This window comes from Hemiscyllium ocellatum, chromosome 1, assembly GCF_020745735.1.
Source record: "Hemiscyllium ocellatum isolate sHemOce1 chromosome 1, sHemOce1.pat.X.cur, whole genome shotgun sequence".
NCBI classification, from domain to species: Eukaryota; Metazoa; Chordata; class Chondrichthyes; order Orectolobiformes; family Hemiscylliidae; genus Hemiscyllium; species Hemiscyllium ocellatum.
The window spans coordinates 91,301,267-91,320,642 of NC_083401.1; the positions used below are offsets into that span (position 1 = coordinate 91,301,267).

The window sequence follows — 19,376 nt, forward strand, 5'->3', positions numbered from 1 at the left end:
ACTACCACTGCACCCCCTTTATCCGCTGGCTTAATGGTGAGGTTGGGATTGGAGCAGAGGGATTGGAGGGCTGCGCGTTGTGAGGGTGAGAGGTTAGAGTGGGGAAGGGGGGGTAGACAGGTTGAGGCAGTTAATGTCCTGGCGGCAGTTGGAAATGAAGAGGTCGAGGGCAGGTAATAGGCCAGCGCGGGGTGTCCAGGTGGATGCAGTGTGTTGGAGGTGGGCGAAGGGGTCCTCGGAAGGTGGGCGGGAATCCTGATTGTGAAAGTAAGCTCGGAGGCAGAGGCGACGGAAGAATTGTTCGACGTCACGTCGTGTATTAAATTCATTGATGCGTGGACGGAAGGGGATGAAGGTGAGTCCTTTGCTGAGGACTGATCGTTCGTCCTCAGTGAGGGGGAGGTCTGGGGGGATGGTGAAAACCCGGCAGGGCTGGGAGCTGGGATCTGGTGTGGGTGTGGAGCTGGGAGTGGGGGCACAGCCGGTAACTGGAGTGGGTGTGATGGTGGGGGGAATGGGGGTGGAGTCATGAGCAGGGGTAATGTGCCCCTCAGGGTTCTGGGGGGTGGGGATAGTGACAGTGGAGTCTGTGGGGGGCGGGTCAGCAGACTGCAGGTGAGTGGCGCTGGTGGGGGCAGAAGTGGTGGCAGATACGGCAGTAGGGGTGGCGGAAGTCACTGAGCGTGTGGCATCAGTGATGATGTGAGGGACGGAAGTGTCTTTGGGAGTAGCCATGATGGGGGCGGAAGTGATATCATCAATCAGCGTGGGGGTGGAAGCTGCATCAGCTGCATGGCTAATGGCGTTTCCGAGGCCGGGGGAATCTTCTGGAATGTTTGAGGAGCGCTGGTTATGGAGGTGGGTGGATAAAAGTTTGTTGTACTTACAGTTTTTGATGTTTGAGATGGAGTTGAAGTACTGTTTGTTGAGAGTATGAATTCTCCTAAGGATGTAGTATAGAGTGGGTCGATCAGATGTCAAGGAGGGCAAGGAACGGTCAGGTGTCTTGGTTTTGGTCATTGTTAAGCAACTCTTGCAAGAGGTATGAATGGTGTTAAGTTCAGGATTAAGTTCGCTGTGAAGTTACTTTTGTGATCATATCTTCTCTTCGACCTCAAATATGATCAATGGCATTATGATTCAGATATGTGATTGTAATTGGCATTTAAATAAAACTGATTGATGTTTTCAAGTGGTTTGCCTGCAGCTCTCTGTAAAAGTTATTGACTATCTGATGATGATACACAGGGGAAGCTTGTTGGAAAAAGTTATCATTTTAATCGAGAAAGTTCAGACTGGAATAAAGATTTTTTACATGAAAAAGAAAGGACCTGGTTAATGCTGACTGCACTGACAGACTGTGCTAGGGACAACTAATACACATTTAAATCGGGGGATAGGTGGCAAAAAGACTAATGTTGAGAGCACTTCAAATAATATCTCAAGTGATCCAAAATAAAGGAAAAGAAAGAAAAAGATCTCAGTGAACAATTCTCTTATTGGTCATGGTGATGTCATTGAATAGAATAGCTTTAATAACTTACTGTACGAAGGAACTGAAGTAAAATCATATGAACAGAATAACGTTTCAGAAATTCATTCACAGGTGTGTCTATCACTGCCTGGGCCAACATTTAATGCTCAACCCTAGTTACTCTTGAGAAGATACTGGTCTATTGCCTTATTAAACCACTGCAGTCCATTTGGTATATGTGGAACCACAATGCCGTAAAGGAAGAGAGTGGTATGGTTTTGATTAACCATCAGTAAAGAAACAAAGATATATTTCTAAGTTAGAATAGAAAATGGCTTGGAGGGAAACTTATAGTTAGTAGTGTACCTAAATACCTGCTGCCTTGTCTTTTAGATGGTCGTGGTTGTGGGAAGGTGCTGTCGAAGGAACCTCAGTGAATTTCTGCAGGGCATCATGCAGATGGGTACATATTCCTGCTACGGTATATTGGTAGCAGAGGGAGTGAATGTTTGAGGATGTCGTGTTAATTAAGTGAGTTGCTTTGTCCTGGTTGAGTGTTGTTGGAGCTACTCACTCAGGCAACTGGACAGTGTTCCATCACAATCTTGACTTGTACCTTGTAGATGGTGGACAGACCGTGGTGAGTTAATTGTTGTAAGATTCCTTGGCTCTGACCTGCCCTTGAAGCAATAATAATTCTAATGCTAGCCAGTCCCATTTCTGGTCAATGGTAACTCCTAAAATGGTTGATCATATCATATAATTGTTTAATACTGAAGGAATGCACGAAACTAACAGTGAGATAAAAGCACTCCATGTGAAAATCCAAAAAAAGTATTTGGACAGCAAGCAGAGAGCATTTCACTGCTGATTACTTAGTGATTTTCACTGTTCATCTACCCTGTGCATTTTGAAGGAATTAATTGTTAGCGAAGCACTTTGGTATAGGTTTGAGGAATGTCACAAGACATTAAATAAATGCAAGATCTTCACTTTAAAATCAATGGTAGAGCAGACATTGATTCAAATGGTGTGCCTTTTCTAACCTCTCCACCTCAGTATTTGTCAACTGAAATACATGAAACAGCATGTTATAATTATTTATAGAAACCAATGTTTATTTTACTAAATGTTTCACAATCTAATGGACAGTTGACATTCTAATTATCACGGCAGTACCATTCTAAGCTCTTTAAATTAGACAGCCTTTTAATATAATAGCAGTAAAGATGATTAGCACACTCAAGCTTCAAAGCAAATGCTGCAAATTAGTAAAATGTAAGTTTCTGTATTTCACTGCAGGGTGGTTTCTGATACTCGAAGTCTCATTGGAGAAGTTCATCTAAACAGAAGAGAAAATGAAATAAGGAGAAACAGTAAATGTGAATAATAACTAAACTAAGCCCCATTATTCCCAGAGGTGCCATAAATTTTAAACATTCCTCAATTTACCTGTCTTTTGCACCCATGTTGACAGAAAGTACCATACTTAACAAGAATTGCTATTTATTACAAATAAGAAGACTGTAACTACAAGTAAACAATTGTGAGCTGCCATTATAAAATTGTACTCAATAAAGCTGTAACCCACTTATCTCTCTCTGACACACACACACACAACTGGAAGGATGGTTCTTGTCTTGATTAGGAAACTACTGCTTTATCCCCTTTCTCCAAATGTTCTCACTGGATTGCAGGAGGAACCGGGTGATTGTTTCACATTTACAAAATGTCTCTGACTTGTTCATCAAAAGTCATAACTAATCGCAGCTACTGAAGGAAAAATAAGTTGATTTTCTACAGGCTTAAGGTGGGTTAGTACTGCAGAGAAAAGTCATGGCTCCCTAGCTGTGGGAGATGCAAATGCTTCTCTGATCTTCTTCACAGAACCAAATTATTCAACTACCTGGGAACTAATCACATATTTGTTGACGGGCAGAAGTTAGCAGCTACCAGTCAACAGACCAATCAGCTAACTGTTGCTGGCTGAATCTCCATTTGAAATTAGCCTTGACTGCAGGGTGTCTGAATCTTCTACTACTACTACTTGAAGCAGCAGCTGTATACACAGGGCTTACAATGAGCGTCAGGTTACTTATTTTGACAAACAGCAGTAAGCCTTTAGCAATTCTTGGTATGTAAACAATTCTTTGCCTATTTCAGTCCACAATCAAAAGTACAGAGAAAAAAAATCTCTCTTTGTGCAGATAAATAGTCAGGCATTAAATAAACACAAATCAATGAAAGAAGGAATTGTGATTACCTTATAAAAATGTTAATCAACCAAAGCAAATACTCTGCTTCAGTTTGTGAAAAAAAGACCTTGCATTTTTAAGAGTGGATTCATGGACATGGAGATGGTATGGGTGACACTCAGAGGGGGTGGTTGGATGATGTGCTGTGAAGGATATGTTCTAGAAGGTTGAACAGACTTGAATATAACTAGAATGTAGTCAAGAGCTGAGCTGACCCTTCTGCAGATTTGAGGAGTCAAAATAGTATATGGGTTTTTTTATGGTGAGCCAGGAAATCTTATGACTTGAGCTTTCCATCCAGACAGTGGAGACAGCTAAAATATCAATGCTACCTGGGCTGCTGTTTCCAACACTTGTTGTTTATTTCAGAGTTCAAACCCATACTGTATTTTACTTTTGTAATAACCTGCACTTGATATAGGGTTATGAACCTAACTGTTTATTTTTATATGATATTCCAGTCTTAAGTATACATACGCCTTTCATGAAAAGAACTATGCATATTGGACTCTAAAATATATTTAGAACTTTGTTTAATTTCAGCATAGCTCTTAAGGTCTGTCTGTAATGGATACTATGTGAGTTTTATTAGTGTGCAAGGAAGAGGGTTTTATATGGGGGGGAGGGTGTTTATGAGTTTTGTTCGGTAAAGATTTCAAGAGATGTAGAGCAAAAGCGTTGGGTATAAAGATGTAAACCAGCTTTGAGTGGCAGTGCAGGATTGGAGCGGAATAGTCTATTTTTGCTTCTATTTTGCAAATTCCAGGTGAAGTGAACAGCATTGCATGGTCCATCAGACTCTAATTTTGAAAGTAGGCATTTTATTGTTTGTGTAACTTTAAATACAATATGGAAATCAAAATAACAATATTTCCAAGCTTCATGGTGATATTTACATATATTAAAATATATCAAACTTCATGAAAGATAGTAATCAAAGTTATGTTTATATTTAAGCAAAGTTTCAATGGTATCATTTGAAAAAATTGTGCACTCACCAGGCAGAGTTGAGAGGAGGTGCACATTGTCAAGTTTACTTACAGACTAAGTGTATAATCTACGCCTGAACAGTTAGGAACAAATTAAAATAACTATTCCTGTTTGTAATAAGCATGCTTTATCAGCAGGCCTGCATTATTTAGTTAGAAACTGGAAACCTCCTTTCACTGTCTGTCTACAAGGCAGAAGTTATGAGCTTTGACTCGAAACGTCAGCTCTTTTCTCTCCTTACAAATGCTGCCAGACCTGCTGAGTTTTGCCAGCATTTTCTCTTTTGGTTCCTTTCATTGACCCTGGCCTGGAACATGTCAGTGGGCCCTGGAGCAGATCAAAGGCTATGAATTCTCCAGTAATTCACCTCCTCTCTCTCTCTTTCTTTCCCCACTGCCTATCTACAAGGCAGAAGTTATGAGTGTAATGGAATAAACTCAGTTTGTTTGGATAAATGCAGATCAAACAATACTCAGGAAACTTGACGCCACCCAGGGTAAAGCAGTCTGTTTAATTGGCAACCCGCTCCAGTCCAACACAGAGTGGTAGCAGTATGCACAATCTATAGGATGCACTTTGGAACATTTCTCAGCACTTTCCAAAGCTGCAGCCTTCAGCACCTGGAAAGACAAGAGCGGCAGACACATAGGAACACAACCATATGGTGGAACTATATTACTGTTCCTTCATTGTCACTGGGTCAGAATCCTATAGGTGTCTACAGGTGTCCCTGCACTTCAAGGCCTGCAGTGGTTCAAGAAGGCAGCACATTGTCACTTTCTCCAGGGTCATTAGGAATGGGAAATTAATTAATATTAGCCCATTCAGTATTAGCCATATTCCCCGAACACGTTGGGGAAAAACAAATGATTTGTCTCACCTGTGTGCAATTCTCATCCGTGGATGGACCGAAACAAGCTTGATTTTTCACCTTATTTGCTGCCTTTAGCTATTTCAAGGAATAGAAACAGATGGAGCTATGTTGGATCCAAAGTGTTGCTTATGAAACAAATCATTTTAAATGTAGTCACTAATTTCCTTTTTTGTGTGGCTAGCAATATCCATAAGAGAAATGACTAAATGAGAATGTAAATTTTTGTTAAACCACCTCAAAATAGATTTCTATAAAAGATGAATGCCATCTACTCTTGATCAACTCACTCATTTCTAAATGCAAAAAATATTGAATTATATAAAGGTTTAATTGATGCAATGCAAATAACATTGCAATGGCCCAGTCAAGTGCGAATTTAACATCTGCAAAAATAAGTTGCAGATGATTTGAATTAAATAACTGTGAATTAGGTGGAGGAAACTGTAAACCGTTTCTGGTGATTTTAAGTTGCATTCTTCAAACTCACCTCCGTATCATTTTTATCCTTCCCATCCCATTTTTCCTTTCTTGTCATTATTTCTTAGGACAGCCCACTGATGTTGCAGTCTGACAGGAATGTAACCGTGAATGCTCGCAATAACCTTGGACAGATTACCGGGCAGCTGACAGTTGGTGAGTTTGCTACTCTATAATTGTGCATTTTGGTCAGAATCACTTCATCTCTCAGCTAATTGGATGATATGCTTTTGTATTAAATTGGTTCAGATTAATGCCTGCACAGTGTCTCAAGTCTCATCACATTTATGTCAAAGTATGTCCACAGTAATATTAAACTAAATAAGTGAATAGTTTTGCTTCCTTTTGATTGAAGATATTTCAGCTTTTGATCATTTGCTTATCAACATGCTTAATGCTAGCCTTCATTTCAAATAATTCATAATATTTAATTAAAAGATACCTTCTTATCAGACCACTTTTTCATAGCCATCAATGTAATAGTTCTCGCGGCATGTTTATCCACTAGATTTATAATATGATCGCCATTTTATCTCTAACATTCTTTTAACTGTAACATCTGACACTTAGGGAGAAATCTGACAGAAGATCAAAATTTCACATTATGCATGTTGCTGCTGATTTCTAGTGAGTCAATTAATTTTTAATTGACTTTTAAAGAAACTTTAATCTTCGAATGGCTTGATATGTGAATAAAGTTAGCGCTTTCTTCTTTGTTCAGTTCATTTCTAACATGAATATGCAACTACATGTCAAACAGGAATAATCATCAGAACGCTATTGAATTATGGAATGAGGCCTGTGAAGGAATAAAATCATTTGCATAAAGATAGATAAATTTGCTGAACAGTTTTTTGGTGTGAATTTTAATGTGTACAGTACTGCACTCTGAGAAATCAAAGTACTTCTTATTAAAATGGCATGCATACATCTCTGCAATGTGTAAAAGGAAAAGTCAGCAGCTCAGTTAATCAACTGAACATGTAGCTGAGTCATCCACCCCAGAAAGTCTCAGTTTGGTCTGTGTGAAATGGCTGAACTTGGCAGATTATGGTTGAGGTGATCCAGTTGACCTTAGAGTTCCTTGGTTCGGAGCCTGAGGTCTACCTGAGTACTGACAGCTGATCACTGCCTGGAGATCTGCTAGAGAGTCCACACATGTGGATTTGAGATAAAATGGGATATGTCTTGGATGTGATTTCCACCCCTAGTCATAAAAATCTCAACAGCCTAATGATTGGACTAAACACTTATTTTTCAATCTCGCTCTTACAGAAAGTTTTTGACAGCCTGCTTTCCTTTGCAATTGCCCGTTATTATATCATCAATTAAGCATTATATATTTCAAATTGAAAGAGTACTAGAAGGTTCTGAACCACAGAATATTGGATATTTTGAATTACCCCTTCCATATGCACAAACAATTGTATCTTACAGTCAGATGAAATATTGGTCTGGATCTTTCAAGGAGCAGTAATCATCAGATTGTCACTTAGTTCAAACTTATCTCTAAGTTGACACTGCTCCACATGTCTTACTAGATCTTCCAGAACAACTTCTCCAAAAATGTATGGCTATGGCTTCTGACAGTTCCGTCAGATTGGGGGAAGGAAGAGAAGTCAGATCTTGTTTTTACAGCATTAGCTGCTGAATGCTAACTTTAAATGTTCAGTGTGAATGTGAGTGAATGAATGAAAGATTGGGTAGGATGTGTGAGGTAAGGAGTTAATAAAATGGGTTAATGGCCAGTCAGCTCATGCTGAGAAGAAGTAATTAGCGGTGGAGGGAGTGTAGTAGGAGGGTTGTGCAGTGGCAAGTCAGAAGTGTAATCTGGACTCAGGATTGCCATAGATAAGTCAGGTTAGAATTGTAGCTGGATTAGGCAGGAGTGGATTAAATGGAAGATCAGGTGCCGGGCTCAGTGTAGTCTGGGCTGGAATGGTTATTTGAAGCTTTGAGATGAGATGATGTTGACACACTTGAATGTTTGGGAGGTTATTTCTGTAGTTACACAAGAGTTAGACTAAGATTTTTTTTGTCTCTAATGGTTTCAAGGATAACTATTCACATATGGAGCTATGTGGAGTCCAGTTCAAACTTGACGACTGAGATTTTAGGGACAATCCATTGGCAGGTTAAACTTTCTGACATTTTCCAGGGAGACCAATACGTCAGGACTTCTGCGACATTCCTACACACATTTTGATTTGTAGGTCTGCCTCTGATAATCCAGAGACTGGAAGATTTAGGCAATTGTAAATGAATTAAGTGCAAGATTAAGAGCTTCACTGAGGTACCAGTGGTTAATTCTCCTAATGACTATACACAATTGCACAATGCCTGGGAGAAACCATTTGTACAGAAGCCAAGAAAAGCCTTTCAACATAACTATATTAAGATTGGCCATTTGGATGAAATATGGAAGTCTGTAAATATTTATAGATTTTAGCAGCAGCTAGAAGTTGCCAAACAGTGGCTAACATGTAAGTAATTGAGAATCTTTTATATAATGTCAGTGCAAATGCTTTCTGCTGTTGAGTGTGTACTCTTCCAAAGAGCTAGTTTAAAGACATTGGCTGGGGTGCTGAGTTTCAAAGTGATCCAACCATAAATGGATCTGAGGTTGACCAGGCTTTCTTCCCTGAAACCTGTTTGCAATTCCACAATGGCAAATTGTAGAAATGAAAATTGGGAGATGGCTAATTTGGCACCATGTACTACACTCAACCCTGAACCAATAGGCACTTGTGAACCATGCTTTCTGTCCTTTGTGTCTGTGTAAATGAGAAAAATAACATGACATTAAAACAGTCTTTACAAGTTTGTCATAGGCTTGAGCTTGAACAGATGGATTAAGAGAAATTTCCTTTGCAATTATAACCTTTCTCTGTTTATTACTAGAAGTGATTAGTGTGCAGGTATTCTTTTTATACCTGGCACCCAGGTCTCGAAACCAAAATGTATAGATTCATGTCCATCTTCAGAAGTTGCTGCCCATTGAAAGGTGAAACGATGCAGTTCAACAGGTTAACAATCAGTCTGCTAACTTTTCAAATACTCCTCAGTATTTCCTAAAATGTCAAAAAGACAAAACCAAGTGACTAATGAAGTAACAATTTGAGCACTGAATAACAAAAAAGACATTGGAGTTCTTCACTCTGAAATGTATTATCTACAACTACAGCTTTCATTTTGTTTACAGTGAAAGCTTTGAAAAATAAAGACAGTTTGTAAGATAATAAGGAGAAATCAGAGAGGGGGGAAAGAGCAGTGATAAGAAAGGAAGATGATCTTTTTCAGAGAGGTTAGAAATAATATAAAGTTATTGAGAAAATAATAGAGACAGCCATCACTCATCACAGATAGAGAAAAAACATCAGTATAAAACATAACATCAATCATTTCAGCTGCAAGGACAAGGTAACAACTGTGAAGCAGTCATCTATCATCACAGACACAAGATAACAGCAGTGAGCATCACAGTCATCCATCAATCCAGATAGTAGGGTCATTTTGACTTCCACCAATGATGCAAATGCCTAATGATAAACCAGTCGCCAATTATACACCTCATGGTTTTCATTTTCATCGTGACAATTTTCAGATAGTGCTGCTCAGTTGATGCAAACTGGGTTCTGGGAATCATCCTTATGCCATAGCCGGTAAGCTTGAGAACCAGTCAAAATTTTGTCATGGGCTGCATTTCAATTACTGTATGAGCAGAAGTTTATAATGAATTCCCTGACAGCTTGTGGACAATGCTACAAATCAAGTTTTGGCTATTAATAAATGACCTCAGGTAAGTCCGAGGCCTTATTAGTCTCTGCTACATCACCAGGCATGCCTTGGTAGATTCACTGAATAGAATCTCAAACAGGTCAGTGTGGTCAAAATTGTTCCAGAATCAAAGGGGAAATCTGGAAATTTCATGCTGACAGCATCTTGCTCCATCTTTTTCGTAAGAAGTCTGACGAGTTTCTCACTAGGCGAGTCGCCAGTTAAAGGGAGTTATTTCTTGTGAAACACAATAACTTGTCTCTTGGTATTCAGCATTCTATCTTACAAAACTCTCCAGACAAACTAGATATTGGGAAAGCTGGACATGAAAACTGGCATGGGTCTCTGGCAAATTCAGTTTTCCACTTGTTCCAAAGCACCTCCAAATTACACGTCAGGGCGCAATCCATAACCATCAACCATGCACACCCCTCTTCCACAGGCATTGGCATTCAGAACATCTCAATCCCTCAGGACCATCATGTCACCGCTGTAATACAATCGCTGTGGAAGCACAGACTAGCATTACAGGGTACATCTGCCACAAGCATTCAAAGGTTGCAACAAGAATAATTTGTATGCATAGAGAGGCACCCAGCTCATGGTTTGTACCAGTTTGTATCTCAGGGTTGCTCGCTTGCTCGCTCAGTACTTGCAAATGTAGCAAATACCTCAATTGCTTGCAGCATCCATACATTTGCCTTATCTTGCCTTGCCCTCTGTTGCTATCCCGTGCCAATTAGACCAGTCACAAAACTAGGCAGTTTGCCTTGCTGGTCAGAAGTACTCAGTCAAGGTGGTATTCACCTTCCTAAATGGCACCATGCTACATCAGTCCCACAGCTGCACCATGGTCCAGCAATTTATGTAGCAAGTACTATGCATGTGCAGCAACTAAGCAGTAATGTCTCAATGTCTGAGAGTGTAGTCTTTACTGAGTTCTATGAAGGTACCAGTCAGTCAGGAGATCCTAGCAGAGTAAGTTAAGGGGCAGCCTCCCATACCATTCCAGAGGATTGGCTCTGGGCTCCAGATTCATGAATTAGTATTTTAATAAAGGAAGCTTCATGGTGATAACCTTTTATAGTCCTTTTACAGATGATTGGTTTGGTCACATTTTGATCCAATTTTCATGAACATAGCTAGTTCAGTATCCATCCAATTCAGAAGGGATCCTAAAACTGATTTTCTCAATGCTCAGTGTTTACTTGTCTCAGGCAACAGTAGATTTGCTTGAAGGATTTGCAAGCATTATAGAACATGGCATGTAGCCCATTGAAACTGACCTGTTTTAAATCGATTTGTCACTTTCGAAAACATACACACAAGGATCAACAGTAGGCCCCTCACTCCTTTCAGTCCGCTCTATCATTCAATAAGATCATTCCTGATCTGATTTTAACCCTGACTCTACATTTCTGCATATCCCCAGCAATCATTCTTCGTCTTGGGAATCAAGAACCTATTTACATCTGCCTTAAAAATATTGTCAATCCACTGGCTTTTTAGGAAGGGAATTCCAAAGACTCAGAACCCTCAAAAAAAAATTCCTCATCTCGGTCTTAAATGGATAGCTCCTTATTTTTAAACTTTGACCATTAATTCTAGATTCCCCTGAAAGAGGGAGAATCTTTTCATCTTGTAGTCACTTCTGGTCTTTCTAACCTCCAAAGGATATAGGCCTGGCCTCTCTGTAAGTACCTTTTTGGTCACTAACTTGAATAGGATCAAAAAAAGAGAGCTGTGGACTAGTACCCAATCTGACATTTAACAATCTCACCAAAAGGTGAAAAATAATTCCACAATGATAACCGAAGAGGCAACTATTCTTCACTTGTATAAGGAAACAACAGAGAAAAATACCATCCATTATCACAGAGAAATTTACAGAAGAAAATTACTATTAATTGAATACAAAATTAAAATGTTATGATTGTAGAAAATATGTTTCCTGCTGAAGAAAATAAAGAAGGTAGTTGTAGTTTTCAGTTTTCTATTTGGAAGAATTTTTGGATTGATATTGGATAAGTATTAAAGACTCGAGGAAGGAGGATTAATTCTAACCTCCAGAAAATTATGTTATAATTATGTTCATCATCTCCCAACAGAAAAAATAAGTAATTGAAAGAAGGAGCTATCTTAGGAAATAATCACATCACCCCATTCTGTAGTCTGAGGGAAAGCTTAGGGCAAGGTCAGTGGAGGTTTTGGTGATGAATCATACATGTTGTGAATCTGTCAGAGTTTCATTGGAAAAGTGAATAAATAAGCAATGCTTATTCTGCCAGGCAGTGCCTTCTAGGGACAAAGCATGAATCAGAAGTAAAACCTGGAAAATATTTCTAAACATAGTCTGTACCTTGCTTTCTATTTTAGTTATAGGTTACAGCTGAATGTCTTGACTCTGCAGAGTTGCTTTTCACTTGTGTTGAACTCCACATTTGTACATCTAGAGCCAGGCTGAGGAGATTATCAAAACCCTTTTATCTTTTCCTTTTCTACAAATCAGTGCAATTTCAGAAGGGGATGATGTATGTATTCCATAGCTTCTTGGCTTGTGTGGTCACATTAAATAATAGCAGCTATCTTTTGTATGCAGTGTAGTGATAATGTCACTGGTCTCGTAATCCTTGGGGCAAGCTAATGTTTACGGGCGGCAGGGTGGCACAATGGCTAGCACTGCTGCCTCCCAGCACCAGTGACCTGGGTTCAATTCCTGCCTTGGGCAACTTTCTGTGTGGAGTTTGCACATTTTCCCCATGTCTGCATGAGGTTTCCTCCGGGTGCTCCGGTTCCCTCCTACAGTCCAAAAACGTGCAGGCTAGGTGAATTGGTCATGCTAAATTGCCCGTAGTGTTAGGTGTAGGGGAGTGGGGCTGGGTGGGTTGCTCTTTGGAGGGTTGGTGTGGACTTGTTGGGCCGAAGGGCCTGTTTCCACACTGTAAGCAATCTAGTCTAAAAGAGAATTATTTACTCACACATTCTTCCCAAAACAATAAACACTGCACTACTCATACCCAGAAGAAAGATATAGTTAAAGAGAATGGTATATTTTTACAAGTAAATCAAAAGTGTAGTTGCTATTTCATGTATCTGACTAGTTGTAGGCGAGTAGTCATAGAAGCTCTGGTAAAGGAAGGAATATTTTCATGTTTTGTAGTTTAGATGAGTTCAAATAGCTAAAGTCAGCTATCCAGATCTTTAATAGGATTCCCTTAAGGAGATGAATATCTAGCAGGTCACAAAACTAGGCTAAAAATCACACAATACCAGGCTATAGTCCAACAGGTTTAATTGGAAGCACACAAGGTTTCAGAGTGACTCTCCTTCATCAGGTGATCGTTGCTCCGAAAGCTAGTGTGCTTCCAATTAAACCTGTTGGACTATAACCTGGTGTTGTGTGATTTTTAACTTTGTACACCAGCATCTCCAAATCACAAAACTAGGCAGTTATGATATCCAGGATTTCCAATTTATTAAGGAACTTAGTGTTAGGAATCAGACTGCGAGACAGTTTTGAGATTTTACATACACCAGGTTCTTAAGTGAAGATGACACTACCTCTTCCTGTTGCTATTCTGTCATAGACATAACTTATTGTATTTTTAGTTCTCCTTAGTTGAATAACTTGAAGACAGGAAGTCTGAACATATTTTTAGTCAACCTGTTCAGACATAATATGCAGGTGCAACTTGAACCTGAACCATCTGACCCAGAGGTAGGGACACTATTACTGTGCCACATGAGCCTCCATCAGGACACCTGCAAGTTCATTGACATTAGGTTTTTAATATATCTCAATCAATTAGTCACGGCAAATTTCACAAATAAATTCCATCGAGGTATTTCCATTCAAACAGATGTTTCCACCCGTTGTTATTTAATGGGTGACTTTCCGGAAGTTTGAGGCAGGAATTGCAGAATTCACCTCATCTCAGCAGACATTTTAGCCACCTGTCTGGTGTCAATTTTAACTCGAAAGGATACTTCCAGAAGCTTCCAGATGAGCATTGTCTATTTCTAAAGTGATGACTAGGACATGCCTTCACTGAGTTTGAGATTCACCTTAGCATAACGATTATACTTCAGATAATGTAATTACTGTAATGTGTTTTGCAACTTCCTAAGGTCATAAAAGCCAGCTATAAATTCATGTTATTTATTTCTATTTTAAAAATGGGTGGCACGGTGGCACAGTGGTTAGCACTGCTGCCTCACAGTGCCAGAGTCCTGGGTTTGATTCCTGCCTCAGGCGACTCTCTGTGTGGAGTTTGCACATTCTCCCTGTGTCTGTGTGGGTTTCCTCCGGGTGCTCCAGTTTCCTCCCACAATCCAAAAATGTGCAGGTTAAGGGAGTTAGCCATTCTAAATTGCCCATAGTGTTAGGTGAAGGGATAAATGTAGGGGAATGGGTCTGGGTGGGTTGCACTTTGGCAGGTCGGTGTGGACTTGTTGGGCCGAAGGGCCTGTTTCCACACTGTAAGTAATCTAAAAAAAACAAGAACCATTTAGTGACGCTTTATAAGCTTCACCAAAACAATCATTGTAATTAAACCCTATTTGGCATTTCAATTGGATCATTATATTTCAAGGAAACATTTCTGAATTAATTTATTTGAGTTTGCTCTCAATTAATTGACATCCTTAAGTGCAGATTTAAAATGCTAAAAAGACTGAATAATGTGAATCCAAGCGTGTCATTTATTTTGATCTATGAGAATAGAGCTAAAGGCCCTGTGAGTAAAATTAATAAGCTACAAGCAAGGCCTTCTATTAAAACTTTTTGGGACAGAGTAACATGTGTTAGAATTAACCCTGGCAGTTTCTTCTCCACCTCCATGCCTAACAGTGCAGGAAACAATTCATTTTTTCAACTGATTTTTAGCCAGCATATGCTGCTCAGAGTTATTTCCCATGCAAAGCTCATTAGCCTGATTTAGAACTGCCTACCAGAAGATCCTGTCAAATATAATTGTGGAATTCAACTTCAGCTGAATATGACCACCCCAGCAGATGACAGCCCAGTGCTCAGAGACTGCAAGCTCGGGTTTGCTGCTGGTTCGCACTATCCAAGGCCTAGGTGGGGCACATGACTTCTATTTGATGCAGGTATCCATATGGATGACGACCTGTTATTCCAGAATCAAAATCCCAGGACTAGGTATTTAGGTCCCTCTGAGGGCAGGAACAGCACCAGGCAAGAGAAAACATTGAGGTATTGGCTATGTGTTGTTTTCCCAATATTATTAGGGCACCAGTAAATTTTGTCAGTGAGATTATCAACCTTGGGAAGATATAAATATAGAACATATAGAGCTTTACGAAACAAGGGAGCTTCACTCTACATCTACCTGTGCTGTACCTGTCCCTGGGATGTTTGATGGGGACAGTGTAATGGGAGCTTTTTTTATCAGTGTAAAAAAAGGAGATGGAAATTTACTCTTTATTTGACTGCGTACTGTACCTGTGAAAGGAGAGAGTGTGAAGGAAGTGTTACTTTTAGTGTAAAACAGGAGATGAAGATTTGATCTGATTTTAACGCCATACTGTACCTATTTGATATGGACAGTATAATTTGTGACTCTATTTAAAAGTGTAGTAAATAGGAGTGGGAGTAGGTTATTCAGCCCATCGAGCTCATCCCACCATTCAACATGATCAAGCCGATCCTCTATCCTCGTGTCACATTCCTACACACACTCCCCATGCTCGTTGAGACATTTAGAATCTAGAAATCTATTTCTTTCTTCAACACATGAGTGATTTGGCCTCCACAGCCTGGTATAGAAGAGAATTCCATTGACTCACCATCCTCTAAATGAAGAAATTTCTCCTCATCTCAATATCAGTGACTCATTGCATATCCCAAGACTCTGATCCCTTGTTATGGACACCCTGGTCAGCAATTTCATCTCTATATCTAGTCAATCCAGCCCCCACAGAATTTTATACACTTCAATAAAATCCTCTCTCATTTTTCTAAACTCCAGTAAATACAGACCTGATTGTCCCTGTCTCTCTCCAAATTTGCTATCTCAGGAATCAGTCTGATGAATCTTCATTGCACTCCCTCTATGACAAGTATCTCTTTTCTTTGGTAAGGAGACCAATACTGCATGCCAAACTCCAGGTGTAGTCTTACTAAGATCCTGTGCAGCTGTAGTAAGACTTCCTTGCTTCTGTACTCAAGCCCTCTTGCAATGAAGGCCAACATGTTAATTGCCTTCCTCATTGTCTGTTATACCTGCATGCTTACCTCAATGACTATCATCTGAAGATACCAAGATGCCTTTGTATATCAACATTTCTCAACCCATTTAAACAATGCTCTACCATTGTTTACTGAAGTGACAATGTCACACTTATCCACACTATACTGCATCTGTATTTATCCACTCACTCAACTTGTCTAAATTGCCCTGAAGCCTCTTTATATCTTCTTCACTATTTTGTAATTCCATCTAGGTTTATGTCATCATTAATCTGGGAAACATTACGTCTGATTCCCTCATACAATATGGTGATGCATTTTATGAATATCTGGGTTCTGAGCACTGACCACATATCCCATTTGTCACTTGACTCCCACTCCAAAACTGACCCTCTCATTGCTCTCTTTCTTTGCTAAACAACTCAATCCATATTACCATCAAATCCATATGCTTTGATTTGAATACTAACCTCTTATTTGGAACTTTATAAAAAGCTTTCTGAAAATCCAAATACCATATCCACTGATTCATGTTCATCTATTTTCTAGCTATGCACATAAAACAAAAACCTATCAAGTATGTCAGAAATGATTTCTCTTCCATGAATTCATGTTGACTTTGTGTAATCCCTTTGAAATTTTCCAAGTGTCCTATTATTACATCCTTTATACTGGAGTCCAGTGTATTCCCTGAGACTGATGTTTGGCTAACCTGTCTGTAATTCCCAGTCTTCTCCCTTTCCATTTTTTAAAATCAGGGGGTTACATTCCACAACCCTGTAGTCTGCTGAACGTGTTCCAGAATTGCATCCACTATTTCTGAGCCACATTCATTTAAACCTGCCTGGCCCAAGTAACTTTGTGAATCTCAAATGGTTCCAGTTGAAGTAATTAAAGAACTCACAATGAACATATTGAGAGCCATGTTGAATTTGATAGAGGTGCAAGCTCCCCACTGATTCAGGAATAGAGTAGGCCCACAGAGGTGGCGGCACACTGGAAGTCAGTTAAGAAACTCAGTAAGTGCACAAGATGGCCAACATCTTGGAACAGGTTTCAGCCAGAAGCACATAGTTTATAGAGATATGTTTTGTACATGTTCAGGGACTGCATCAGTGGTTAGCACTGCAGCTTCACAGTGCCAGGGATTTGATTCCAGCCTCAGACAACTATCTGTGTGGAGTTTGTGCATTCTCCCCTTGTTTGCATGGGTTTCCTCTGGGTGCTCTGGTTTCCATCCACAGTCCAAAGATGTTCAGGTCATGTGGATTGACTATGCTAAACTGCCCCATAATGTCAAGGGATCTGCAGGCTAGGTGGGTAAATCATGGTAAATGCGGTGTTACAGGGATAGCATGGGGACAGGATGGATTCATCCTTTGGTGGATTAGTGCAGATTCGATGGGCCTAAAGGCCTCTTTCCGCACTGTAGGGGTTTTATGACTTCAAGGGCTTAGTCATCCTGCTGGCTGTCAGGGTTAAGAGGGAGGGATCAGGGTCCTTAGACAAAATTAGTGCTGGCTATCTGTGTGTAAAGCAGCTGATAATGAGAACATGACTCTCAAATGGAGGAATAGGTGTTGACATATAAAGCTTTCTGTAGTCTGTGCTTAAATCTATGGATTGTTTTTCCATGTGATCATCCTGACCATGCAAGTCAAGATTAGGTCTAAAGTCAAGATCAGAGTAGTGCTGGAAAAGCACAGCAGGTCAAGTAGATCCGAGGAGCAGAAAAATTGACGTTTTGGGCAAAAGCCCTTCATCAGGAATGCCGAGTTGATTTTGACCATGCAAGTGTCAATGAATAACATTGCTCAGAGGAAAAGGAAATATATCCTCATAATGACACTCCATGAAACCTTCTGGTTTTCTCTCCGACAAATGGCTTGCTTTCTAACTTGTATTGTCATTCAACAGATGAGTTGATAATTGAGCAACGCATTGATCTGCTTTGCACATGAAACAGATTATGTCAACCCAAAGATTATGTGAACTCAAACCCAATCTTAAAGTGTAGTTTCCTTGCTCCTGTTCCCTTGTCATCATTCTTTACAGCTACTAAAATTGTTCACAATATAAGTACAACTATGCATGTCAGCTACTCAGTTGCATCAACATGTTAGATAGTTAATCTCAAAGTTGGAGTGATTAAGACAAACTGACCATTTGTGGATGTGTAAAGATAGATCAACAGGTCCTGATATAACTAAAAATGTTGTCAGGCCTTTATGATCAGTATAGAAAGTAAACTTTCTAGCAGAGAGAAACACATGATAATTTTCACAACATAGATACAGATTAGTGCTTCCCACCCTCCAGTAATGTTTCCAACAACAGTGTGATGCATAAATGATTGTTAATTCACTTCTTTCATGGACTACTGGAATGTAGATCTAACTACATTTCCTAACAAAGCTGTTGTGACACTAAATATGGGTTGAGATGCATGAGAACAAGCAGAAATGCTGTCTTGTCTGTTTTTTAATTTAGCAAAGTCTGTTCATGATTGACTGTTTCCATTGTACATCTCTGCACAGTAGATTCCACAGAAGCTCTATAATTTCTGTATATTTCATATGGTGTGGAAACAGGCTATTCAGCCATCCAGTCGCCACTGACCCTCTGAAGAGAATCCCATCCAGATCCAGCCCCCTATCCCTGCAACCCTGCATTTCCCATGGTTAATCAACTTTGCCTGCACATCTTTGAACATTATTGACAATTTAGCATGGTGAATCCACCAAACCTGCACATCTTTGGACTGTGGAAGGAAACCGGAGCACCCAGAGGAAACCCCTGCAGATACAGGGAGAATGTGCAAACTCCACACAGACAATTGCCCAAGGTAGAATTGAACCCATGACCATGGTACTGTGAGGCAGCATTGCCAATCACTGAGCCACCACACTACCCTTAGAAATGAAATTATGTTAAAAGTTGGATGTTTTGTGGGGTCACTTGCACATGAATGGTTTGTATGTTATTGTATGTGTTGTGCTCCTACCTGTACCCTAAAAGGTCAATCTTGGGAGCTGTGATTGTGGATTTGTTCTTGTATTTTGAGTGGTCATTGCTGTTAATTTTTATCTAAACTGCATTGTCCGTGGAAAAGAGATTGAAAAGGACTACAAACAGTAACTGGTGTGATCCCTCAACATCTTATAAAACTGATGAAATTATCTACCAGCATGCACTAAGTGATGTTCTTGATCGACAGAGCATTCTGAAGTACTGATAAACATTTTCATGAGTAAGAAAAAGTTGCAAGATTTAGTTTTGATCTGCTTGAACTATCTGGAGATAATTCGATCACATATC

At 39.7% G+C, this 19,376-nt stretch overlaps 1 protein-coding gene across 1 annotated transcript in view; it reads left to right on the forward strand.

The window, feature by feature from the left end:
- LOC132815088 (zeta-sarcoglycan) overlaps positions 1-19,376 on the forward strand; it is a 461,412-nt gene that overhangs the window by 328,724 nt on the left and 113,312 nt on the right. Inside the window, exon 4 of the mRNA XM_060823874.1 lies at positions 6,139-6,226. Within this exon, the coding sequence (XP_060679857.1) occupies positions 6,139-6,226 (88 nt within the window). The remainder of the gene's footprint in view (positions 1-6,138; positions 6,227-19,376) is intronic.